General features: G+C 43.3%; 1 protein-coding gene across 6 annotated transcripts in view; it reads left to right on the forward strand.

Annotated features, from left to right (window-relative positions):
• RIPOR2 (RHO family interacting cell polarization regulator 2) overlaps nucleotides 1-26,722 on the forward strand; it is a 69,412-nt gene that overhangs the window by 33,122 nt on the left and 9,568 nt on the right. For 3 of the 6 annotated variants that reach the window (XM_033060774.2, XM_033060765.2, XM_033060783.2), the window contains exons 3-19: nucleotides 783-938; nucleotides 1,574-1,652; nucleotides 1,878-1,901; nucleotides 2,901-2,954; nucleotides 5,735-5,884; nucleotides 6,546-6,609; nucleotides 10,522-10,565; nucleotides 11,820-11,945; nucleotides 13,292-13,440; nucleotides 14,500-14,629; nucleotides 15,169-15,315; nucleotides 16,616-17,299; nucleotides 19,940-20,124; nucleotides 21,893-22,061; nucleotides 23,448-23,583; nucleotides 24,476-24,637; nucleotides 25,603-25,761. In XM_033060774.2, coding sequence (XP_032916665.1) covers nucleotides 783-938; nucleotides 1,574-1,652; nucleotides 1,878-1,901; nucleotides 2,901-2,954; nucleotides 5,735-5,884; nucleotides 6,546-6,609; nucleotides 10,522-10,565; nucleotides 11,820-11,945; nucleotides 13,292-13,440; nucleotides 14,500-14,629; nucleotides 15,169-15,315; nucleotides 16,616-17,299; nucleotides 19,940-20,124; nucleotides 21,893-22,061; nucleotides 23,448-23,583; nucleotides 24,476-24,637; nucleotides 25,603-25,761 — 2,618 coding nt within the window. Of the gene's footprint in view, nucleotides 1-782; nucleotides 939-1,573; nucleotides 1,653-1,877; nucleotides 1,902-2,900; nucleotides 2,955-5,734; nucleotides 5,885-6,545; nucleotides 6,610-10,521; nucleotides 10,566-11,819; nucleotides 11,946-13,291; nucleotides 13,441-14,499; nucleotides 14,630-15,168; nucleotides 15,316-16,615; nucleotides 17,300-19,939; nucleotides 20,125-20,484; nucleotides 20,556-21,892; nucleotides 22,062-23,447; nucleotides 23,584-24,475; nucleotides 24,638-25,602; nucleotides 25,762-26,722 lie in introns of all 6 variants that reach the window. The other 3 variants (XM_033060804.2, XM_033060796.2, XM_033060790.2) reach the window with 2 other exon arrangements.

Here is a 26,722-nt window from a genome sequence, read left to right on the forward strand (position 1 = left end):
AGACAGTTTTCTCTGCTGCACCACTATGAATTCAGAACAAAGCTGTTTCCCTGAGCTTGGCTGTGGAGCCTTTCTGTGCACTGCCACTTAGCTAGACAGGACTTAAGGCTTTGAGTCAGGCATGCCCAAGCCGTCCAGTTCCAGGTGCTCCCAGAGGTTACTTTACAATTGTTTTTAGCTTGTGTAGTCTCCCAGTGCCAGACCACCTGTTAGCTATTGAGGAGTAACAGTGGGCAAAGGGTTGCCTCCCATTGTCAGCCCAAGTCAATGGTGATTGTTAGATGCTGACCTACCCACCAGCAAAGTCCCCAAAAAGGCACCTGTATGCAGCACAACTGTCCTCACTTTGCCATACACTCCATACTGAAGACCAGTGATGCTGTTCTCCAGAAACTCTCTTAATCAAATCCCAGTCTTCCTTAGGACCCGCAGGCTTTGCACCTGAGATTATCTGGGCTCCCCTTGCTTTTCTGGATGTAGCTCAGCTCTCTCATGGGTTCTCTAATGTGTGTAAGGACAGGCATAGTATAAGACAGAGAAATGTCTGATGAACCTCAGACTTGGCCTTGCATTTCCAGACAATCATTTATGTCTGGGGAAGCACATATCCCAGGCTACTCAGATTCTTAACCCGTAAAGAAATGCAGTCCTTCAACTGGCAGGCACAGAAGCAGATTCATTTTTGCTAGCAGAGATAATATCAGAAGATTTCTTCAAGCTACACTCCTTTGGGATTTCTATAATTTATAGGGATTTCTTCCTCTTTGATGTTCATTTTGCAGGTGTAACTCCTTTATTGAAAATTCCTCTGCACTCAAGAAGCCCCAAGCAAAGGTGAAGAAAATGCATAATTTGGGCCATAAGAACAGCACCACGCCCAAAGAGCCCCAGCCTAAAAGGATGGAAGAGGTCTACCGAGCCCTGAAGAGTGGCCTGGAGTAAGAGCTTTTATCCTGTTTGTTGATTGAAGCTTTCTGTGACATTTTAGAGCCTAAAGAAACAAGAGCAGGGATCCTTCCTCATAAGATGAGTGTACACCTCTTGAGGTCTGGATTGTGACACTTAGTATCTAAAATATTTGTACAGAAAACAGGAATACAGGTGGCAGAATCCCATTTCCATTCACATTTTGAGAAAAGCTTCCAAAGTCTGGGACTTCAACATCAGATTTTTTTTTTTCACTCTGAGTTTCCTAGAGTCCTATCAAAGGCTTGTATTGCCTTTCAGATAACATCCCAGATGATAACAGGGCTTTTATCAGCCAGATACAGGCGCACCGACTGGAAGGCACCAGCCCATAAACTAAGCAGCAGATTAGCTTACTTGGAACTGGTTGTTCAGTGTAAAGAGAACACCAAACTCTTATACAGAGTTAAATAAGTGGGCTCCTATTTATTCCCAAAAAGGCAACAGGGAGCTGCTTTTAGGACAGGTCAACGTAAATGAGTTTTTGTCTGTAAACACATCCAGTGAGGAAAGCCATTTGTCAGGCAGATTTTCTTTTAGGATGGTCATCAGCCAGCTTGGTATGTGCTGCAGAGCTCACGCATCGTTCTCTGGTTTGTGTTTGCAGTGAGTATCTGGAAGTTCACCAGACAGAGCTGGATAAGCTGACTGCTCAGTTAAAGGACATGAAAAGAAACTCACGCCTGGTACGTGCCTTGCTTTTTCATCCATGCTTTTTCATCATGTAGATGCACAGTGGCCTTCTTGAGGTGCTGGAACAGCCAAGGGATGGGTGTGGGATACAAGGAATTTGCACTGATGCCCCTCTTCTAGCCATGGCCTTTTTTGTGATCTCTGTTGAGTGTCAAACACTACTTTCTCATGGTGCTGTTGTGTTGAAAAATTAATCAGTTTTGTGTTCTCTGTTGCAGGGAGTCCTGTACGATTTAGATAAGGTATGCTGCTCTCTTTAACACTCATTTTGCAAGGAAGCATCAATATCCATACAGTGTATATTGAAACCTTTTTCAGAGGGATCTGCTAGCCAATCCAACACCTGCATTTTCAAAGGAAGAAGTCCCACTCCCCTCCTCTTCCCAGGGGCACTGGTATTGCACACTAATGCAGCATCAAGCACAGTGTGCTTGCTTATCTGGCATCAAACATACCCACCAACCTTTTTTCTGAGGCCTGCAAGGTCAGACTGGCTCTGGGATGGGCACAGACAGAGAGACAGAGCCCAACCAGGCAAGGAAGGAAGGAGGCAAAGGAGAGACTTCATTTTTCTGTTAGCTCACAGCCATTAAATCCATTTCCTTGTGCAAATTCTCTCAGCCAGCTCCAGTCAGATGGGGGCTGATAGGGGTGCACCAGGGGCTGGGAGGATCCAGGTCAAGCCCCAGTTCATTCCTGCTCCTGCCAGCTCTGAAGAAAGAAAAACTGAAAATATATTTTCCTGCAGGAAAATTTGGGTGAAAAAAAACAGCTTTCAAAAATGTTTCCTGATCAAGTCTGACTTTTTTTTTTTTTCAGTGAAAATGCCAAGCTTGAGTTTATTCTCAAAACTAGCTTGCTAAGGAAGACAATAGATCTTGAAATGCAAAACCTGATCGTTATTTTTTATGGGATTTCAGAGTACTGAAAATATTATTTTTTAACCTTAAAAAAGCTCTGCTTTTTTTAAAATAAAAATTAGAAAAACCTAGAGAAACCCAGTAAATAAAAACTTTTTTTATTTAAAAATATACTTAAAGTAAAGAAGTGAAGGAGCTCCATTGTCAGCAGTAGTTTCACAGTAGTAGGGTGAGACAATGGATTCCAGATTCATGGTCAAGGAAATCCTGTGTGTTTTAAGGAGGAGTATCTCAGATCCATGGGGACTAGCAGAGCAAGCATGGCAGTGTCTTGCTGATTTATTGAAAGGTGCCTCACCCTCTGCCTTTTCCTTATTTCAGCAAATCAAAGCGGTTGAGAGATACATGAGAAGGCTGGAGTTCCACATTAGCAAGGTAATGAGCTGTCTCCTATCATCTTTCTTCTGCATCTGTTCCTATATTATTGAGGAAACAAACCCTTGGCCTCCTGCTAGCCCTTTGTGCTGGGGATGCCGCTCCCAGATTTGCTGTTTTTTCCATGGTAGGCTGGTGGTCGAAGCCAAAGAAAGGGTTTCCAGAGACCCCAAGGTCCAGTCATGCCCCAAGACACTCCCACATGCTTTTAAGTACAGAGAGAACATAGGGTTGGAGACTTACTGGGGAAAATCTATCTCACAGCATGCTTATTGTCAGACTTTAGGTAGAAAGAGAGTTGCATCTGAAAGCAATTTAATTCAGCAGTTATCTCTAGCACACACAGCAGCTAGTTTGGATTTACTCCTGGATTTCACTGCTAATGCTTTTGCTGGGTGGTTTGGGGCCCACATCCACTTGAATGCATTGGTGAGAATATCGGTGGAGGTACTTGTGACTTACACTAATACGTTTTAGAGCTGGACAAAATCCATGGTCTTTATGCTCTTACTTATAAACATATCTGCTAGTGATTAGTTGCTTTTTTGAGCCTGACAAAAGAATGAATTATTTTTGACACATGAAATGTCTTTTGAGAGTCATTTGAAAAGCATTTATACAGCTTTGAGTCCTCTAATTACGACAACCTATCCAAACCTTTTAATTTCAGTCCTCTCTTACTCTTGGAGCTGAAAATAAAAATATAAATCATAAGGCGATAGACTGAGATTTTGTTCCCCAAGCCACCTACTCTCTTGCTGGCAACATGAATGGCAAAAATTAGTACTTGAAGAATATTTCCATTCAAATCCTTCCCACTTCAGCCTGCTCAGAGCTAATGGTTTTTGGGTTTATAATAAGAGTGAAAAGCACCAAACGCAAGAGGTATTGCTGGTCAGCGTTTCTCAGGCTTGCCAACTCCATGAGTTCACTCTCTGTAACCCACGGCAACAGAGACAAAAGGAGCTGAGTGTGAGGCGTTAAAGCCCACAGGCTTGGGCAGGTGGAGAAACATCTTTGTTTCTAATGATAGAGAAGGTTTTTTTCAGCAGTATTTAATCAGGGACACAGAGATGCCTTCTGACTTTACCTGCCACCACTCTGTAAAGGAAGCAAAGCAGGGAAAACAGAGTGCACAACAGCAGATCCCACATACCTGGGGGGCAGATGAGCATGTCCTAGTCACACTCACATGGGCAGGAGCAGGATATCAATCCCAGACCTAGGCTCCATTCCGATATCAGAAGTAAATACCAAGTGACAGCTATTTATAGTTGCTGTCTTTAGTTTGCTGGCTTGCAAGAGAAACAGGGGTGAGTATGAGTGCAGAAAGTTTTTCTTGTAACTTCAAAATGGCAAAATGCTACCTGTGTCTTCATTACCTTATGCTGAACTCTTTCACTTTGCAAAGCATTGTTTTGGGTAGGGTGCCCTCAGGTCCGAGGCTTCAGCCACCAGTTATCCAAGATAGCCTTGTAAAAATGGACCCAAGGCTTTGAAACAATCAGGAAGACAAGTCCCATTCCAAACAAATTAGCAAGAGCACTTTTTGTTAGAGGTTAAGCAGGCTTGGAAAATGGGATTTGAAACATGCCTGGATTGTCACATCGGGCTCATCTCTAATGCAGCACACAAAGTCACAGACTGATGAAGCCAAGGTGCTGGATGCTTTCATTAAAATAAATTCTGCCATGAAAATCCATTACCGAGCAGGAGCACTGTGGGACACAGAGTGACCTCTTGATTTCAGAGATAACAATGGAAAGAGTTATTTTAGGTAAAGCCCAAATATCATCCTGATTTTGGAGGGACATTAGAAGAAGAAAGAGGAGACAGCTTCTTCCATTCCTGTCCTTCTCCTCACCCTGATAGGTTAGAAAGCCCACATTTCTGTATCTGACAGATTTAGTTTATGAAAATATAAACCACTATATATAGCTGGTGTATATATGTACATATATTACTCAGTTGGAGTAAGTGTATATGTTCAGTACAGGGATTAGAGAGAAAAGGGGAGCCAAAGTACGAGGCATGTGAATCCATTGCCCCTCTGAAGCTAGATCCAGGTGACACTTCAGTGTGTGACTGTGTTTTGCAAAGCTTCCAGAGCACTTACAGTATGTTGGGTCCCTAAGTTATGTCAAAGGAGCATAAGAAGATGACTAGATATAAATGTCTGGGCAGGTTGAAGTTCAAAATACTTTTTAAACTTGACCTCAGCTGTGTGTAAGTCCTTTACTTGTGCTGATTCCTTGTGTGACTCCCAGTTTCTGGAGGATGGACAGTAAGAGTTCAAAATATCACTCCCAGCTTCCAATACTAGCTATTAGTCAAATATTGGGACAGCCTTGATCCATGGCTGATATTAGGGAACCAAAGCCACTGCTGACACTGTTAAACGTGCCATTTACCACTTTCAGTCACATTTGGCAGTGTGGGCATTGCAGTTGCCTTGAGCTCTTCCACAGTGAGATGTTTGGCTGCATTCCTGTCTCACTGTTACGATGGGGAGAACATGAGTAGCAATGTTTAGAGGCGTATGGGGCAAGCAGGTGAATTACTGGCATCTCTCCATTGAGATTTCTACAGTGGAAGTTACTTTTATCTTGTGTTTCTTTTCCACAGACTGTAACACTATCACAGTTTCATTTCCTCAGCCCCTCCATTGGATACAACAGTTTGGCTGAGTTTTCTTTTAAGGCAAATGACTTCATTGTGTTGGTTTTATTTTGCTGGGTTTTCTGGGGTTTTTTTCAGTACACTTTCCTTGTTCCCACTAGGTGGATGAGCTTTATGAAGCCTATTGTATCCAAAGACGTCTCTGTGATGGTGCCAGCAAAATGAAGCAAGCTTTTGCAATGTCTCCTGCCAGCAAAGCAGCTCGAGAGAGTTTGACTGAAATCAACAGGAGCTACAAGGAGTACACAGAGGTACATCTTCATTAGTTCATTCTTTTCCCTCTCACACTGTTTGAAAGCCATGGGAACTTTGCCACTAATTTCAGTGGGAGTTTCATCCAGATAGAAGGAATAAAAGCAAACTCAGCATAGAAGAATTTGAATTTGTTTTTCTTCAGGTGAATTCCTGATGGCTGACAAAGACATGGTTACATGGGCCCAAAGAGTTCCTTGAAATAACAATTTAGATTCTATGAGAGCCAGGTTATACCTAGGAACTGCAGCACAAAAACAAAAGCATAAATCTGCCACAAACCTCCTGAAACTCCAACTACTTCCTTTCCACCTGCAGATTTAGGGCTGGCAGGTTGACTGGAAACCTTGTGCCTACAGACATATGCTGCATCCTATGTGTCGTACTTGCTGTGATCAAAATCTATTTTATTAAACAGGCAGTAGGTGATGAACTACAGTCAGGAGGATTAGCATGCATCAGCAGAGAACCACAGGGTTGCAGTGTCAAAAAAAGCAGTTATAGCTACGATTTTTTAGGGCCAGACCTAGCTAAACAAGAAGGATGGCTCTGAGCTTGATTTTTATTGCAAAATATCTTAAATCTATCCTTACAAACAGAACTTAAAAAAAAATCCTAAAGAAGTTTTGTCTGACCTCATTGTTCTCTTTTCCAACACAGAACATGTGTACCCTAGAAGCAGAGCTGGAAAACTTATTGGGGGAGTTTTGCATCAAGATGAAAGGTAAGTACCTTTTCACCTTTACCTTCTTTCTCAGAAACAGTGGCAGTTGCTGCACACATTGGTGAGGGCATTGAGACATGCTGTGTGACACCTGTTTATGAGAGGTGGAATTTCCCATTCCCCACCTCTCCCAATGCTGAGCCTTCAAACTCTCAATTTACACCCCTGCCCACTGGAAAGGATTACAGAAACAGGAACACCAGTGCTTTCAGAATTTTTGAGATTCTGCTTTTTGTTTTATAGATTAATTACCTCCCACAAAGACTCCTCCCGACAGCCAAAGCAATTCAATTTCAAAGGCTGCTATAATTTTTATCTCTATTTCAGTAATTCTTTGGGAAGGTGACTAGGAAATTATCTGAATTTCAATGGAGCTGAACTTGAAATTTAAAATGGCTTCTTAATTTGACGTCAGCTATTTCTAACTCCTTTACTTTTGCTAATTGTGACCAATACTATTTTTGACCAAATGTAAATAAAGCAAAAAGCTGGGGATAGTTTTCCTAGGTAACTGTGTGATGGAGTTCACCTTTCCATTTTATTCCTTGTCTTTATGACAGGGGAGTTTGTGGGTTTGAATATAATTAAATCAATTTTACTTGAAGCCTTAATGGATCATCAGGTATTGCTGATAAGCAATACTTTTAAGACTCAATGTCTTCAAGAAGAGATTGGGAGGGGATATCTTTTTTGGATCTTCAGTCACTGGCATGAGAATAGTTTTATAAAACAAAGTCGGCATCTAAATATTCATGAACTCTTAATTCTTCACTTGATATCTTGCCAATTAAAGCATCCACAGTATTGCTGGTGGAGTTTTGAGAGCTCACAAATCTCATAGAAGGTTTTGATTCTGCCTGCCTTATTACAGTTATTTCCTATGATTGCATTGCATAAGATTAGGATTAATTTTAGATTAAATTAAAATAGCTACTCTGTGCTCTCATGTTAGAGAAAACAATTGCAGCAGATGTTGGAGTTCTCCTAGCTCCAGTCCTCAGGTTTTAGTTGAACACACAGAGACTAAGCCAGATATTTCTGTACAAGAACCCACAGCAGAACCCCAGCATGGACATGAAATGACACAAATGTATAGAGTGTATACACAGAGTGTATGAAGGGATTTTCCAGCTCCCTTGGAGCATTTCTTGCTGTAAATGCAGCACACAGTTCCTGACAGCGGGACATGTTGCCGAAGGTGTCAAAGTGTCACAAATGTCTTGGCTGAAGAGGTCTGGCCCCTTCTCTTTTGGATGCCAAATCTTCTGGCAGAACTCAGGGGCTCTGGAGAAGGCAGGTACTGCACTCGTGTGGGAGCAGAGCACAAAGCACAAGCAGTTTCTGAACACAGTTTGCATCATGTAAAGAAGCCCAAATTAGAAAACAGCAAGGAGAAATGCTGTATTAAGTATTCTCTAATTAGGGCAACTGAGATTTCTATCTAGATAGTTCTCCCTAGGAATAGGAATCCTGTAGTACAATACCACCATCACTATTGCTAAGGCTTGCAACAGCTCTGGCACAAAAGCCTGCAGATCACACAGCAAGTTTCCCCCTTAAGTTATACTGCAGCATATCCAGCTAACTTTAGGATCTAATTTAAAATCAAAGCATTCCTCTCCCCAAAGCTTATCTGTTCCTAGCCATTCCAGTGAAAGTTATTTTTATTTTGTGCCCTCTGTCACTTTCACTGAAAGCAAGCCAACCTACACAATGCTGTCAGGAAGCAGGGGAGCTGCACAGAGCTTTTATGACTAATATTTATAGAAAAAAAAAAAGCCTGATCATTTTTCAAAATCAAGATAATAAATGTACCAGCAGGATTAGCTAACCAGTCAGGATTAATCAGTTGTTCGAATTTACCAGGGAAACCCAGTGTGGAAATCCCTGCATGGAATCTGGGTGTCCTGCTGTGGTGCACAGGAAAGTGCCCTTACAGCTGTTTGAAGAGCCAGGACAGCAGGAGGTGAAAAGCCCAGATGTTTCTCTCAAGGGAGGACAGTATGCTGACCTGGCACACTGGTGGCTCTGTGACACGGAGCCCAGCACCAGCAGCCACAGTCAGGAGTTCAGCATCCTACACCCCAGCAGAGCTGCACCAGCTTCAGGTGGCCCTGCCTCCTTCCCACAGCCATGTGATGACCCTGTCCCCTGATTACTTATGCTGACCCCCAGAACTAATCTCCTGTCCTGCCTGCATTAAAGGCTCAGGCTTTTACAGAGGCGTGATGTTTGAAATTGTGTGATAGAGCCATTGGTTCCTGCCTCTTTTTTAGTCCCCAGAAGCCATTCAGCCACCAAAAACTTGTTCCCTGTGAGAAAGTAGTTATGCCCTAATGTCAAGGCAGCACTTAGCCTCTTCTTCAGCATGCTGAAAAGATTTGACCAGCCTGGTTGGGCCAGTCACAGCTCATAGACCTTGACATCCATATGGAGTTTTAAGCTGGAGTCTCCTCACCCACCCACCCCATCCACTGGGCAAAAAAAGGACCTTTTATTTTCCTAACATGCTTCTGGTGATGTGTCCCAGGAGAGATCAAATTCACTTACAAAAGCATGACTGGTGAGAGAGAAGCAGTGGTGGAGGGCTAGCAATCTTAAATTATTTATAAACAGTAAATAAATTAGAAAGGAATTGGTAATATGAGCTCTGTGCAAGGGCCTCTCTGTTCTGCTAAACACTAAGATGAGCAAAGAAAACTATTTTCTGGTCAAAGAAATGGAAGAGGCAGATAACTAGACCACAGGGACAGTCCATGACTGCATGCAGGGATTGAGTTTCTCCTACAACTAGCAAGACTAATTCATCCCTGCAAATACAGCTAGCACTACGGTTCCTCATACTTGCCTTGATTTTAACACACCCCTGTATGCTGCATCCCTTTCTCTGCCACAGGCTTTGTATGTGGCCTCAGGACAGTTTCTGTGGGCACTGCAACACTAGAGGCATAGATTTAGGCTCACACAGGCAAAGCTGGGTGAGTTTCTATACCAAAGCAAGTGCAATGGCTACGTACTGAAGGGATCTGTGAGAAAGGAGCAGCTCCCTCTGTGGGAAAAACAATCAGTTGAATCCTGTAGAAAAGCAGGTCAGCAGGCCAGGAGAGGGGTGGTAATTCCCCTTGGATTTTCCCCTTGGATTTCAGCATGGTCCCTCAGGCAACTTTCATTTCATATGCACAGTACTGATATAAAAATAGCATTGTTATGTCCTACCTTAAAAAACCCCCAAACCAAACATAGATCACAAGTGCTTTGCTGTGCTACTTCTCCCGCTCTGGGGAAAAATGGGATTAATCTGGTATTACAGATGTCAGTCATATTTTGTGATGCACTTACTATTGAAAGACACTCAGCTATTATGGGAATGCTAATGTTATGGAAATGCCAAGCAGAAGGAGCCCCTGTTGCTTGCTGTGTCTCTCTGAAGATGCACTAAAAAGGAATCTGTGTTAAAGTGTGGAGCTCAGTAAGGTTAGCGCTGAGCAGCACTACACGGGGATCAGCAGCTCGCCTACACCTCACCATGGGAGGGGCTCTCAGTGAGTGTCTGAAGCCAGATGACGTCAGGAAGCTGTTTCTCCTTTTCCTGTAGTTATTATATAAAAGGAAACTTTAGGCTCTCATAGGGAAACAAAGCTGGAAGGTATAAATCTTTCATGTGCAAGAAACCACAGCCCAACGAATTTTATACAAAATAAAGAAGAAAATGGAAAGTTAAGATGGTGGGCTGTCTTGGTTTGGAGGCAGCAGTAAGGGGGGGGACATAAACAGCAGCTGGGGGGCTGCAGGGGAGTGTTGCTCTCTTCTTGCAGTGCTGGCCCTGGGCACCCCACTGCACCCCACTTCTGGGCTCAGCCACGCTTGGCAGCCCAGGCCCTCCCACAGCCCCTCTGTGTCTTTCCTTCTCAGGTCTGGCTGGCTTCGCTCGGCTCTGCCCAGGAGATCAATATGAGGTATGTCTGCATGAGTTTATTGTTTATTAAAGAGCAAAAGAATCAAGAGGAAGGCATACCTCTGCTGCTTTTTATATCATGATGAATAATCATTTCACATCAGCACCTCAATAAACAGCTATTATTTTTTGCTGTGTGTGCTCTGGAAAACCTTGCAGTTCTCCGTATGTCTGCTTTTGTCAGGGCATCTGTCAGAAGACATGGATTTTACATTCAGAGAACTGAGTGACAGCTATTTGAAGAACTATGAGCATTTTTTTTAGCTTTTAGAAATCTTATTTGTGACAAATGTTTCTAATTCCCCTGGAAAAAAGCATATGCCCCATCCCATGCACGTAAGGCAAATGGAACACATCCTTACAAGCAACCTTCAGGGAATGCATAGGCTCTACTTCATCATAGATCTAAGTAGCAGAAAGACACTGAATAACCATTTCTTGAGACCCAGATATTACCTGCTGTGAGGCTGCATCAGTGTTTCAGTAGAGATTATCAGGAGCATGTTTAATTAGAGATGGATTAAAATAAAAGCCTCTAGCTCTACCAGAACAGAACTAACCTTGCAAGAAATTTGCAGTGGATTGATAGTGGATCCCCCCAACCAGTACTTTCTAGCTGCCTTGATCACAGATTCATTTGTTCCCACTCTCATTCCCTGTGACAAGTGACTCCTGCTGCTCTCACTCCTGCTTCCTCTGTGGGGCCATTTAGTTGGTGCAGGTGTCTCCCAGCTGGCCCATAGTGATCTTCCTGCTCTTGAGGCTTCAAATTGGGTTACTGCACTATGGATATCATTCATTTCCATCATCAGACTGCCAAAACCTCACAGCTGGGGAGGTCTCTGATGGGAAATAAGCTGAAAGCTCACCTGTCTGGGAAGGCAGAAGATCCAGCAAGTTGTAGATGTTAGGATAGACCACAGGTGCTTTCATCCTGCCCTCCCAAATCTCCCTTACCCTGCCACTTTCCCTGTAAATGGAATAAAATGCCTTGCAGTTTTGTTATGAGCCATCAAGTTACATGAAGTTAAAAATTTGGGTGAACGGTACAGTACCAAAAGGAGCAATTAGGAGAGCCGAGAGATAGAGATCCTCCAGTGGATTTTTCCTTCTGACTCGATGGGAAGTGGAAGGGCAGTACCTGTGCCACTAACTCTTCCAGCCTTTCTCAGACCCTTTCCGCAGTTCTGTTTGTGATACTTGTGCATCATGAGAGCAGATTTCTCCAGAAAATAAGAGGATTTTTCTTTTTTAGATTTTCATGCGTTACGGTCGCCAGCGATGGAAACTGAAAGGCAAAATAGAAGTGAATGGCAAGCAAAGCTGGGATGGAGAAGAGATGGTTTTCCTCCCTCTCATTGTTGGACTGATCTCCATTAAGGTATGCATGCAGGAGTCAAGAACCTGCCTTCTCATGCACCATCAGCAAAAACACAGAAGCAGATCATGAAACTCTTCAGAAATGAGCCATAATTAGTATTTCTGACACAGCTACTGAAGTGCTGTAGTATTGTCCAGTTTAGGTACCACAGTATGTGAGAGCTGTGGGAGAGATTTTCTTCCCAAACTGGAGTCTTTCCATCACTGTTCCATCTCTTCATTGCCCCCAGCCTCCCAACACTTTTCTCCTGGCTGGAAGTCCATATGCTTTCTTTCCAACAAGCCTCCAACCTAGATACCCATTCTCTGACCCCTGTCTAGAAATTGCTGCTAAAAACCATTCCAGATGTCCTTGGTTAGGTAGCTTAAACAGAAGAATGTCTTGAAAGTCTGAGGAGAAATGGCCCACTTAGACACAGCAAAGACTTCATTAAAAAATGCAGGTGATTACAAAACCCACGATCAAAATAATCCCAAATGCGTGAGACAGTAGGTTTTCAATGAAAAGCAAGTTGTGACACATGGTGAGTCACTCTCCTCAATCTAACACACAGGTTTAAGGTGAAAAGTTAGGAAAGAACCCCTTTTTATAGTACACAAGAATCCCAGTATTATTAAGGTTAATGTATATACTCTCTTCCCTTTTTGGACTCTGTCCAAACACTGGCACATAAAAGGCTCAAAAACTGACTTTCAAGCAAACAGCCAAAGGACCGGTTTGTGTAGGAGCTGCATATAGAGCTGTCACTCTGAATTTACAGCCAAATATATCTCTAAATATGAATAGTGCTCTACTCTAACAACATACACAGAGGTGGTTCCTCAACAGTAGATCTGTGGAAGTCCTCACCAAAGGCAATGGTGCATCCTTGGTGCAAACAACTATATGGCTTCAGAGTTACAAAAGAAAAATACCTGGAAGAGAGCTCCCTTGGGAATTATTAATTAGGCAAGTTACATCAGAAGATTCCCAGTCAGGAATATGTCAACAGCTGAGACACTCTATGCCCTCCCTGTTCTCACTCTTCCCTTGGGCTCTGGTTATCATTAGTGTAAAAGATCCAATACAAGACTAGACAGCTCCTTGGTCTGAGCCAGTATGGTTGTCCTATAAAAAACATGAAGAAAACATGGAATCGTGATCATATGCAACTATGCTATTCTTAAAAAAACCAAAACAAAACCAACACCAAACCCTAGATTTTTTCCTTAAGTAATGAAACAAACCATCATATTTTAGAAGCTTTTTAGCGAGGGGGCCAGACCAGGCAAACAAAACTTTTATGTTGGGATTAAGGATTGCAATGCCTTGTGTGATCCTGAATATCCTGTTCTTGTTTCCTACAGGTCACAGAAGTTAAAGGGCTTGCTACTCATATCCTTGTGGGAAGTGTAACCTGTGAGACAAAAGACCTGTTTGCAGCTCGGCCTCAGGTGGTTGCAGTAGATATCAATGACCTTGGCACAGTAAAGCTGAACCTTGAGATCACCTGGTAGTAAGTAGAACTCCTTGGTCAATCAATCAGTCAATCAATCAATCAGTCAATCAATCAGCTGTAAAACCTCAACCAAAGAAAAATGGTTCAGCCATGGGGGTCGTTCTCTCCATGTTTTTTCCTGCCAAGGAATGTTGTGAAGGAACTGTGGCCCACATTTGATATATGAGAAGTAGTTCATGGTCAGCCAGAGTTTGCCTGCTTTTCCTGTGGTAAAGAGGGTTGTGCCTAGTTTCAGCTGTTAAATTAGGTTTGGTAAGTACTGACATTACAAGGTATGGGAACTGCTTAGTGATCATAGTTTTCAGAATCGCCTAAAGCTTACTTCAAAGCTTAAAAATGGGTTATGAGTGCTCATATATATATATATATAATATTTTGTAAAAATCAGTGCTGGATTTATGGATTTACACTAGCATAGCAAAGTTCAGGAGTTCATGCATACCTTAATGGCCCATCTTGAAAAGCTAGCTTTTAAGGGCTTCATACACTGCAAGGATGATGAGAAGTCTCTTGGTATTTTCTATTCACACTGGTCAGTGTAGGTGAGCTGGTAGCCTTAGGATACAAACCAAATTCTCACTGCATTTTTATGAAATAAGTAAATGTCATTTCTGAAGAAGCATTGATGCATTTAACTTTTGACAGTCATGTGTGCTGTTTCTTGTAATGCAATAAAGATGAAGCCAGCAATATCAGCTCCTGGTTTCCTTTACAATGCAGCAGCTCTATTAACAGTTGAGCACCTTTCTCATTAGTATGTGTGACACTTGGCAACTGGAATCCAAGAATACCTTTCATGTGAGAAGAATGACATCAGACTACACTACATAAATGATTTCTGAGAGAACACTTTTATCAGAACTGAAAACCATGCTTCTGAGACTGCTGTCTAATTAACAGCATTTTTTTCAAGCACTTTATTTTAAAAACTTGCTACCTCTGGGTTTTGATGTGCTAATAAACCGCCCTTTCAAAAATGCCTTCTATGGGCCTGAAAGTCCTCTTGCTCAGCCTAACAACCTTTTATTTTCTCCCCTCCTGCTTGTGTATCCATAGTCCTTTTGATGTTGAAGACTTGACCCCATCTACAGGAAATCTGAGCAAGGCATCTGCTCTCCAGAGGAGAATGTCCATGTACAGCCAAGGCACTCCTGAAACACCAACCTTCAAGGACCACTCATTCTTTGTAAGCTCTGTTTGGCTTCGTGTTTATGCAATGAGAAACCTTAGAGCAGTTCAAACACTGCAGACATTTCATTGCTTTACGTGTCTAAGCTTTTTTTCCCCTGGTTCCAGCAGGTTACCCTTATAAATACTTGTAAAGCAAGTGCATTCCTAGCTGTTAATCCTAAAAGAAGGTGACTATGATCCTGGCATCTTTGAAACTATGTGGCCAATTAATGCGCATACCTATCCTTCCTGCCTGACTGCTGTGATGCTCGAATAATCTTTAAAAAATATGTTTTCATTTTGCAACATTAGTTAAACAACCATTATAGCACAAGTATTTTTAAGTATGCTGTGATAAAATTTGCCCCTGTACTGAAGATATTCACAGGGTGTTCCTACGTTTTGCATGAATTGAATTCTGAATGCTTAATTGGGCCATCTGTACAGAGATTAACTTTACATGTGCCACGTCCCATGCCTGTAATTTAGTACTCTGCTACAAAGCATTCATTTAACTTGCCCTTCCTCACATCCTCTTTGCTTTAACTGTTGAAGAAATGGCTGCATCCCCTGCAAGACAGGCCAAAGTTGACAATCTTAGATGCTCTTCAAGACACTTTCTTTGACAAGCTTCGCCGCAGTCGCTCTTTTAGTGACCTGCCATCGCTCAGGCTAAGCCCAAAAGCAGGGCTAGAGCTATATGTGAGTCCTGGTTTTTGTTTGCTGAAGGATTTCTTTCAGTTCCTGTGTGGCATTTCCATTCCCAGGCATGCTTCATATGTTATTCTCTGTTGCAACTTGCTCATTTTGCTGACTGATTAGAGGGCAGGACATAACTGTGAGCCCATGCGGCTCATATTAAATCAAAATTCCTCTTGGTTTCTACCGAGATAATGATCAGAAGTCAGCTATCTGTGGGCAGAGAACAGGGCAGGAAACAAGCCAACAATGTTCTTAAAAATCACCTGCTACGCTGATTGACGCTCTACATTTCCCTAGTAACATGACTTTCAGAAACTAAAAGCATACCCCTGTCAAGGGCAAGAAGAAATATACCTTTGACTATGATTATGTTTAGGAAAAAAAGGCTGCTAATAATACTAGGGAAAAAAAATCAAGTTTGGGACACGTAAACCTTAAGCTTAACAACTTGTGAATGCCTACAGTTCTTTCCACCAAATTGTCAGCAAAATAGTAGTTGCCTTCCACCTGTGCCGTGCATTTCCATGAGCTGGCCACATTACAAAGCCAGGGTGTAGGTGAGTGATTTTTTCCCCATATGTCAGTCAGAGATAAACATACATATATATCTGCCCTCATGAGTCTGGAGTCTGCATAGGCTGGTTTTTGCTTCTTAAATGATCAGTGTCCTGCTCAATACACTACAAATTTTGCTGACTCATTTCAGCAGAAACTCATGTTGGACAAGACTCCTGTATGACTTTTGTTCAACAGTTGTTACGTATATCCATGCCACATACAGGACATTGGATAAAAACCAATAGCACACTACTAACCACCATGACACTAGAGAAACTTCTGGAGCAAACTGTGTTACATTTTACAGATTGCTACTTTAGAAGTCAGAAAATAAATAGAGCAGAAATCTGTAATAAGTAGGAAAATGCAGACAAGCTGGCTTACGTAAAATCCCATTAAAAAGAGCCATGGTACAGGAACTAGAGCAGTGCACTGGAAATGCTGTTTGAGAGAATATAGTAGGGTGAGTAGAATTAATGTCTCTCTTCTGGAGATCATTTCCTAGAGCTCTCTATTTAGCAGAGAGATGCTGAGCCCAGGTTTTCCAGCAGTTTTCATACTGAAATTAAGGAGCTGTGCCAGGTCAAAGCAGAAGTTTGATTTGAAGTATTTTTTCCATCTCTCAAGTCTTGAATGCTTCTTTAATCTTTTTCCTTGCATTTTTCTTTCCTGGGCACATGCTGTATTTTTCTCCTCTTTCCAAAGCTGCATGAAAAACATTTTCTCCCTGTTCTCTTTTCAGTCAAATTTGCCAGATGATGTCTTTGAAAATGGGACAGCAGCCACTGAGAAGCGGCCTCTCTCCTTCACTTTTGGTGACCTGCCTTACGAAGATGCCGTGCCCCCTGCCAACTCAGCAGAGTCTGCTCATGTCAGCTCCAGCCCCGACATCAGAGCGACCCCCACCCAGCACCAAGCCCTTGAGTCCTCCCAGAGCTCAAGCCTGGACTGTAGCAGCAGCGACTCCCGCAGAGACTCTGTTGCTGAGCCAAAGGACCTGCCATCCCATGGAGAGGGAGTGGTGGCTGAGAGCAAGAACACCCCAAGGGCAGCTCCTGAAGTTTGCCAAAAAATCTCTGATGCTGGGAGCGATCGTGTCTTTGTAGAAGCGAGTGTCCCGGTGTCTCTCCTGCAGGACACGGATGAAGGTTCAGAACTCAAGCCTGTGGAGCTGGATACCTATGAGGGCAACATCACAAAGCAGCTGGTCAAAAGGCTTACATCAGCAGACACACCCCTGACCCCAGAGAGGCTGCCATGTGAGGGATCCATTAGTGGGGAATCGGAAGGATATAAATCTTATCTTGATGGAAGCATTGAGGAAGCCTTGCAAGGGCTTCTCTTAGCTCTTGAGCCACATAAAGAGCAGTATAAAGAGTTTCAGGACCTGGATCAAGAAGTGATGCATCTAGATGACATCCTAAAAGTGAGTACATTTTCAGAAAATGCTACCCCTAAAGAAAATCTGAGCAGGTAGAATCTCCTCACCTGCCTCACAAACATCAAAGTAGGCTTTCTGGAGAATAGTAGAATTCCCTGGAAGCAGCAGATTTGCTCCTGCTTGGAGCATCCTTTCACAATGTTGCATTTTTAAACTTTTGTCAGCAGCACGTTTATCACAGCCTTGTGTCCTAAAGCAACAGATCTTTTATCAAAACCTGGGGGAAAGAGAAAATGGTGCTATGGCAGAAGGGTAATTAAATTATACCCTTCTCTGAATGCTTTGTGAGCCATTGTGAATCACTACTTGTGAACCCATTGCTTGTGCCTACTGGAAATCTAATGCAGCCAAATTTCTACCTTTGAAATCTATGAGTCACATCCTCAGTGGCTGTACTTTAGCATACTAGCTCTGAAATCCGTGGAGCTGTGCAAAACCACACTAGCTGAGGATACGGCCCTGTAGCCATAGAACCTGAATTTTCCAAATTGCCAAAGGGATTTAGGAGCACAAGTATCACTGAAGGTTGCTGTCCCCATGTCACCTAGGCACGGCCTTTTCCTTTTTCCCCTCATCCATTTACATAATGAGACATCCTGTCATTGCATCAAGATGCAGAGAATGATGTTAAAAATCAGAAGGGGTTTGCATGAGTGTTGTTAATATGTTTACTGAGGATCACTATTACTTGTATCTCCCCCATGAATAACAGCTCATGACACCTTACTCTGCAAACAGTATTATATGGGAAATAATCATTTCAAAATCTTCATATTCATATGCAAGTTGGTCTGCTAGTCATTTAAGCCTCATCATTCAAAATCATGGCTAAGGAGGAAGTTGGAAGTCATTCATTCTTCTGCATTATTTTTTTACAAAGAAACTTTGTTAACCTCCTTATTTCCATTGGTGTTTACAGCTGCACGGTACTTTCCCAAGTTAAGTGCTTTTTTTGACAGCCTGCAGCCCCTGTTCCTTGTATTATTTATTCCTAGAGAGGTTTGAGCAGGCAAAGGTACCATTACTGTTATTTTCTAACTTGGTACAAAGAGGTCAGCTATCCAAAGGGCAGAGAGACAGTGGAGACTGTTTACTTAGGCTGCTTTGATCAGAAGTTACAAACAGACAAACATGGGATGGGGGCAGAGAGGATGGACATGTGCAGACAGGATTACTGCACACTCGAGATGGACGCCGCTTCCAGATCTGAGGAAGTGTGGATGTCACCTGTTGATCAGCTCACAGACTGACATTCAGCATCTCCAGCAATCATGCAGAAAGGGGCTGCATGGGTTCCTCTTGCAGAAAGGTTGAGCTGAAATCCAGCTGTGGCTGAAGAAACCTCTTCTTGATCATATTAGATGAGCAGAGAAAATGGCCCACATGTTGCTGTTTGCATTTGCTTGAAGAAGGTGCACTACCAAGCCCTGAAGGAAATGGAAGCTGAAACAGCTGGTGTTCTACAAGAAGCAGGATACAGCCTCATCCTTGTCGCAGATGTGTTGAGAAGTGTGTTTGATCAGCTAATGACTGTACAGTCAGTTTAAGAACTCAAACATCCTAAGTGCAAATGTATGACCATTAGTATTGTGTGCAAACGAATTGCAAATGGAACTCCAACTCCCTTCAGCTCTAGAGCAGCTGGTGCTGAATCTGAACTCCTTGGAGGCTGATGCATTTTTCTGTGAGCTGAGACAAAGTCGTGGCTCCTGCTTGGGAGTGGAGGATGTGGCTTGTGTAATGGCACCAGTGGCTCATGTCTGTTTCTGATCAAATAATCACATAGTGTGAAACATGTTGAAGTCATTGCACCAACCGGTGGAGATGATCCCTCAAGTTACATCTGATTGTTCAGGATGACCCTGGAAGCAATTCTGTGGGCACAAGTGGATGAACTGCCACATGAGGCCAGAGTCTCTCATATTTCCTACAGCAACAGCAGGGTTTCCTTTGCGTTTCTTCCCTGCAGTGAGGTGGGATGGTTTCCCTCCTCTCTCTAGCACTGTTAATTTCTGAGTTACAATACTGCCTTTCTCCATCACCTAGGAATCTGATGCCTTATTGGCTTTTCCTTGATAATCCATTTGGCTTCAAAGGTCACAAAACTCCTCTCATTCCATTAATAAATGTGCAGCTATGGGACCAAATTAATTCCTGGCTAAGGTCTGCTAGAGTTACGTCTGGAATAAATCAGGCTGTGCCATTGGATATGTATAAATTGGCTTCTGTAGCTAGAACAGCAATTAAGGAATGTGCCTTCCCCTTTCAACTTCCATTGCCTTAATTCCCATCATTCCTTTTGGAAAATGCCGAGAGCTGCAAAACTTGGATTCAAGAAGTACTTCTCATTTCTATAAAACACGTTGAATTTTGCCTTTGAGGATTTTCCTGTGGGGAAGAGAGTGGGTAGCATGAGGAGGGGAGGAGAAGTGAAAGGCTTTTCCCAGTTCTCAGGCTTTGATTGTATATGCTATGAATATGAAGACTTGAAATGAAACACCCAATAAAATGAAGTTTTAAAAATAAAATGAAGAATTTGAAGTTTAAAGCTTTATCTTTTTTTTTTTTTTCTTTCTTGTAGTAGCTAATATCTGGGGTTTACATTGGTTTGTTCTGCCTTTGCAGTGCAAGCCAGCAGTAAGCCGAAGCAGGTCCTCCAGTTTAAGTCTAACAGTTGAAAGTGCTTTAGAAAGCTTTGATTTCCTGAACACCTCTGACTTTGATGATGAGGATGGTGGTGGTGTGGAGGTTTGTAATGGTGGAGGAGGTGCAGACTCGGTATTTTCAGATACTGAGATTGAGAAGAATAGGTAAGTTTGTAGAACCTGCCAGCTGTGCTTATGCCAAACTGACACCTTGGCTCTTTGTCGCTAACAGGGGATCCTGGTGCACAATTTATTCAAGGAAGACTGACTAATCCTTGATGAGTTTTAGGGTCAGAGGGCTCCCCATGGCTGCTGCATACAAAATCTTTACTTTCCAGGACCATTTTTTCCCCCATGTTCAAATATGTGCAATCTGTCCTCCAAAGGAGAAGGGTAAATTAAATTAAGCTGACCTCAATACTGGCAGAGCCTCTTCCTTGACATAGGTTTGGACCTGGCTTTCCTTGGATGTAATTACTAATTCCTCTGTGGTTTTTCCCCCCTCCCTTTGTCTTTTCTCTCTAGCCGAATGAGTCTTTGCAGTGGATTAAGCTTGTCAGTAACAATAACACAGGGCCAGATTTAAGCAGCATGATGTAGGTTGCCTTTGGAATGGAAGAGTGATGACTGGTACTCTGTTCATGGCCCTGCGTGTTACCTGCCTTTCTTTCATCACTTTTGGTCTTCTGACAAAAAAAAAAAAAAAAAAAAAAAAGCAAAAAAAAAGAGAAAACAAAAAAGCTGTGGTGTTGTGCAGTGGCCTGCCATTGTTGTGTGACTTTAAGATGCTGTGCTTCAATCATTAGATCTTAAAAGCATGTTTGCATCCTTTGAGCTGACACGATGCCCAGCAGGCACGTAAGCGGCACTAGAGCTGGAAAAAAAGAAAGGAACACGGTTCCCTCCCTGCCTGCGCTTTCCAACCAGGCAGCTATACTACTCACAGCTTGCTTAAAGCAATTTGAGTGCAACAAGCAACAACCATGCAGTTCCCACCATCTCATGTCCTCATTCCAGAATAAGAGTTGGTGGGAAAAAAATTTGGGAAATTGTGTTGCTTGCTAAACTGGCACTCTGACCTCAGTCCAGTCTGTGCTGATTGAAGGATCTAGCTTGAATCAGTTAAAATAGAAATTAAAATTTCTTTTTTTCCCCTCTGGCTCATCCCCAGACAGTGCAGATTCCCACTTCCATTTTTAGATGTGTAAGTGTGTGACTCAGTGCAAAGATTGCAAGTGTTGAAACTTCTGAACTTGCAGCCAAACACACTTGCCATCTGGGGACTGACCTCAGGCTTTGCATTTAAACACAGAGAGGGTCATTTGTACAGCAAGACAATATTGGAAATAATTATTTAAAACACAGTAAGACTAACTCTACACTCTTGCAGAAGCAATTGGCAAAGTAAGCTGTACACATTGTGTCTAAAACTGCATATGAAAACATCATGTCTCTCAGTTCAGCAGTGGTTTTCCTTCTGCAATGAGCCTTAAATTTGGCAGCAGGAGGTCTCTGAAAGCACAGAGCTGTTCTTAGCAGCTCAGTGCATGGAAAGGTACCAATTGTCATGGTGCTTAATCCAGAGTGACTGGGCAGGTGATTCATCACAGATGGGAGAAAGCTGTCACCACCAAGGGACAGTAGCCACGGGTTAACAAAGCTTGCTGTTGAGGGCATCACATCACTCAAGGCAAGCCAGTCAGGGGACAGGTCTGTCCCCTAGATGGGGATGTCCCTCCTGTACCCAAGCCAGGACAGCCCTGCTCCTTTGTGATGTGATGTGCTCATCAGCAGGTTTCTGTGTGCTTTCAGCTCTTCTGCCGTGCTCTTTGCTCATCACCTTGTGTGTGAGTGGGTGTGTGGGTGTGGGTGTGTGTCTGCTGGGACAGCTGCTGGCCCTGCACTGACCTCCTGCTCCCTCCCTCCTCCCCAGTTACAGGACGGAGCACCCAGAAGCCAGAGGCCACCTGAGCGAAGCTCTCACCGAGGACACGGGTGTGGGCACCAGCGTGGCTGGCAGCCCTCTGCCCCTGACTACAGGCAACGACAGCCTCGACATAACCATAGTTAAGCACTTGCAGTATTGCACCCAGCTCATTCAGGTACCAGGCCTGCCTCACTTGGGGCATTTATTTTAAAATCATTCCTGCTTGCAGCATGGGTACAAGCACGCTGGCAAGGTCAGCGCTGCTCCTGCGAGGCAGTGGGAGCGCAGGGCTGGGACAGGCACCATGCTGGGGTAGGATGGTGACACCATTACCCCAACCAGAGGTGCCTCCTTCATTCCCATCCTGGCCTGTTTCAGAGCAGACCTGACAGGTGAACTATGGGACACTTGGCATGAGCTGCCCAGGGGGGCTGAGGGGCAGGACGCTGGGGGACAGGGGCATCCCCTGCTCTGGGTTACAAACTCCTGCTGGCTTTGCTGGGAGGTCCTCAGTGGAGTGGGTTCCAGTTAAAGCAGCCCATGTCGTCCGAGGTAAAACAGACACGCTGTCTCCTCTGCTTAACTGAGCTTCAGGTGAGCCTGCAGCATTCAAGAGCAGAGATGAATTTTTGCACGTGAGGCAGAGAGATTCTGTCTGCAACAGGCACAGTGAAGGCAGCAGGAGATGCCCCCCGGGACATCAAAATTGTCAGTTCATGCTCACAACTAGAGGGTTTTTTTCTGTAGTTTGTTTTCAGAGCCCATGCACAGCAAATGCAAATTTAAATATCCAGTAAGTGAGGTCATCAGGGTTTTCCTGACAAATCAAAACATGCTGCAGCTTCCTCTTCACAAACATTTTACTCTTCCATGCAGATATAATTAGCTTGATTTCCCCAAAGACTCATTGAGGCAATAGAGCATGAGCCTGATTCCAGCACCCTTAGTGCTGAGCTGGAAACTCTGCAGACTCACAACTATGAGAAAAAGGGAGGTTTTTTTGTTTCAATACAAGAGTACACAGTAAATATGCAGCTGAGTGAGGTGAACTTGAACCATATCCACACATGGAGCAGATTTGATATGAACATTATTATGTAGAGTGCTGAAGAAGATGCTGGTATCAGCAGTAGGAAGTATTAGCAAGGATTAATTCATTAATAAAGGCACCTAAGTAATTGATCAAAGCTGAAATGAAGTGGAAAAAGAGCAGTCTTCTTCTATGCAGGTTGTCCTGAAAGTTTGCAGCCTATGTTGTGTGAAAGTCAGATTAATATTCTTGCCTGACTTTAAGTCTCGTGGTGATGGGTTTCTTTAGCTTTGTGGAGTGTGTTAATCAGAAATTACTTATGAAAGTGGCTACAAACAATGATGCATATCAACTAGGACGAAAAAATATCCCAAAGATGAAAAAAAAATTAAGTTAAGGAGATCCTGTGGTTCCAGGCAATGAATTTGTCACTTTACTGCAGGTGTTTCAGAGTTTTTTTGGTTTTTCTGAGTCTGGTTTTCTTTTTGGTTCAATGAGTTCTTTTTGTCTCTTCCCATTTGTCTTCACCAGCAAATTGTGTTCTCCAGTAAAACACCATTTGTGACAAGAGACCTCCTGGATAAGCTGTCCAGGCAGATCCTCGTGATGGAGAATATTGCGGAGATCAGCACTGAGAACTTGGGAAACATCACCTCTCTTACTGATGGTAAGAAACAGCTTAGGGGCTTCCCTGCTGACAAGGATGTGCCTGGGCGTGTGTGCTGAAATAATCACTGTGCAGAGCTCACCAGCAGTGCAGGAGGTGCCACTGTAGCAAGGGCTGGCTCAGGGTCACCAGGAGGTGCAGCAGTCACCACAGCCAGGCAGGTGTCACCTACATCTGTCCTCAGCACTGGTATCCAGAAATATGCAAGTGAGAAGAGAAAGGACTTCTTATCCAGCTTGATGTGCAGAAGATGGACAGATGTCATTGGTGTTATGGGGTGGGGATACTTCTACCCCTGAAGACCCAAATTCTTCTTCCATCTTTCTTTCCTGAGGAAAGGAAGGATTTGCATTGCAATATCAGAGGCATAGGACAACTCCTTGAACATGTTCATATTTAGTCATCTCTATGGAGAACTTCTTGGTTATTTTTCTTTTTGCATCTATTTTAATACTTTGAAGAATTTGACAAACACATAGTTACCCTCATGTACACTCTGGCAGGATAGGTAAATACTACAAAGTGTATTTACTATATCAGAAAATTGAAGCAAAAATTGCGTGACTTACTTGAAGCCATAGAGGAGTGCTAGGACAGGGACCAAACTTGTGCAGATCATTTGTGGTGTTCCCCTAGTATTTTGTGCTATTCAATGCCAAGAGCTGGATTGGGGCAAATTTTCTCACATTACTGTGGGAAACAGAAAAAACACGTTACAAACCTGGGGTGAGCACATGGTCATGCTCTGTGAAGGTAAAGACTCAGGGAGACCCAGCAAACAGAAACTGTTTATCAATGGGATAAGGTGAGATTTCCTCCATTCTTACCTTCTTTTCTCAGAGTCGCTTCTTCCAGCATGGCTTTGTTTCATCATTCATTTTGTCTTCCCCAGCAATTCCAGAGTTCCACAAGAAGCTGTCACTGCTGGCTTTCTGGATGAAGTGTACTGGCCCTTCAGGAGTGTATCACACCTCTGCAGACAAGATGATGAAGCAGTTGGATATCAATTTTGCCACCACAGTGAATGAAGAGTGTCCAGGACTTGCAGAAACAGGTACAAACTGCTGCTGCAAAAAAAGTATCAGCCATCAAAATGGAGAACAATTTTGTACTGAGCTTTATTTTCCAACCCCTTGGAGATCTGTTTGGCAACAGTTCCAAGATCTCATTTGTAAACTAATGCTAAAACTCTTGAAACAGTTTTGGCCCCAAAGAATGAAAAAAAAGGTGAGGTTAACAGAAAAGAAAATACTGTTTTAAGGTTTATGAGCTAATCATAAAGAAAGTCTATTCTCAAATACGGATTTGTAAGGGACTCAGTGAATCAGGAATCCTTGCACTTAATTATGTGTATCTGTATAATGCTCATACCCCATTACAGTGCACTGGAATGAAATGAATCCACATTCAAGTGAGTTTGTCTGAGCACAGGTTCTTCTCTTGCATGGAATGTCCCACACCTCAAGCTCCAGCTATACTGACTAGCTCTCTCCCTTGGACAGAATGGGAAAGAAGGCTGATTTGCCCAGGTGTGGCCACCTGCAATGTGGATGCCTGCACAGGGCAGTGTCCTCCTCCCTGCTCCATGCTGCAGCTCTCACAGACAGTGCCTCAGACTGGCTTTCTGCATGCCACACTGGTGCAGGAACATAAAAAGGAGCAAAGCCAAATCCTGCCTCTATGTACCTCTCCCCTGCCTCAGTGGCACTGTGGGGATGTAACAGGCAGTGCAATTCAGGATATTGATTAAGTAGAAACAATGCTGTACTGATTGCATGGGAAGGTGCACTAGCCATCTGTAAACTGGCAGAGGTTCATCCTTACAAAGATATTCTCTGGTAATGAGATTGAGACAAGGAGAAGCCTGTCCAGCTTCTAACCTAACCACAGCTGAGTTTAGAAACACTGGGAAATGTGTATCCTTGCAGTTCTTTCTTTCCGGTTTTGAAGTGGACTGCATAATTTTGCCAGTGGCTTTTGCTCTCACTAACCTGTCCTTTTGTCCATGGTTGCCTGCAGTGTTCAGGATCCTGGTGTCTCAGATCCTGGACCGGACGGAGCCTGTCCTCTACTCCAGCATGTCCTCCGAGACCATCACTGTGTTTCAGTATTACAACTACTTTGCCAGCCACAGTGTCAATGACCTTGGAAGCTATTTGCTACAGCTTGCCAAAGAAGGTAGGGCATATAAATCCTGCTGGCTAGTTAGAGAGTACATCCCTGTCCTTCTGAGCTCAACACAAAGCAATTCAGTCCTGAGGCTGGTTTTATAGAAGGAGGAGAGAAAAGAGACAAAGAATTGTCCTGGCAATTAAGTGAATGCACCTGAACTGTTATGCATGTCAAGGGAAAGGAGCTGATGCAGATAGACCCTCAGTCATTTCTATTTCCATATTCAAATGGGAAAAAGCTGTTTTGAAAGCACTGTTTTTCAGGAAATGGTTGATGGTGTTGGACTGAGCCCAAGGTCTGGGAAACTTTCTGTGCCCACAGCTTGGATGATGTCTTAGTCTTTCACCACCTGTTATAGAGTGCTGAGCAATTCTCAGGAACCAAGGGATCACAGCACCTCGGAATTTTGCAGACTCTGCTACCAAGAGCTAAAGAGAGAAGCAGACGCAGCACAAAGTGTGCTGGACTGCAGTCCATGCCAAGCCAAGTCTTCTTGTCTATTTGAGAAGGAGTTTGAGGAACCTTGCCTAGTTTTCCTTTTTATTTGGGCATACTAGGGAGCTTTTACTCAAAAACCTGGAAGGAAAATGGCATTTCAACTCACCTCTGAAACATATTAGCTCTAGCTCTGGCACACATCAGTCTATCCAGGAAAAGCTCTCACAAGGATGCTCTGGAAGTCAATACACTGGCAAGGATATTTGGTTTCCATTCTTAGTGGGAGAATTTACATCTTCCAGCAAAAAGCAGAGATTTGACAGGTGAGCCTTTAGCTCTGGGTAGGCCTAAGTGCTGCACCATCCCACAGCCCATGTACTCTACTCCTCACCTGAAGAAGTTCTGAGAAACTGGGTCAGCTTAAAGCCCACCCCATGCAGACACACTGCCATGCTGCAGTTGCTCAGATGGAGATATTTTCATATCCTCAGTGTGTGTAGTGTAAAGCATTGCTAGAGAGGAAAGGATC

The sequence above is a fragment of the Catharus ustulatus genome, chromosome 1 (assembly GCF_009819885.2).
Source record: "Catharus ustulatus isolate bCatUst1 chromosome 1, bCatUst1.pri.v2, whole genome shotgun sequence".
In the NCBI taxonomy this organism is placed as follows: domain Eukaryota; kingdom Metazoa; phylum Chordata; class Aves; order Passeriformes; family Turdidae; genus Catharus; species Catharus ustulatus.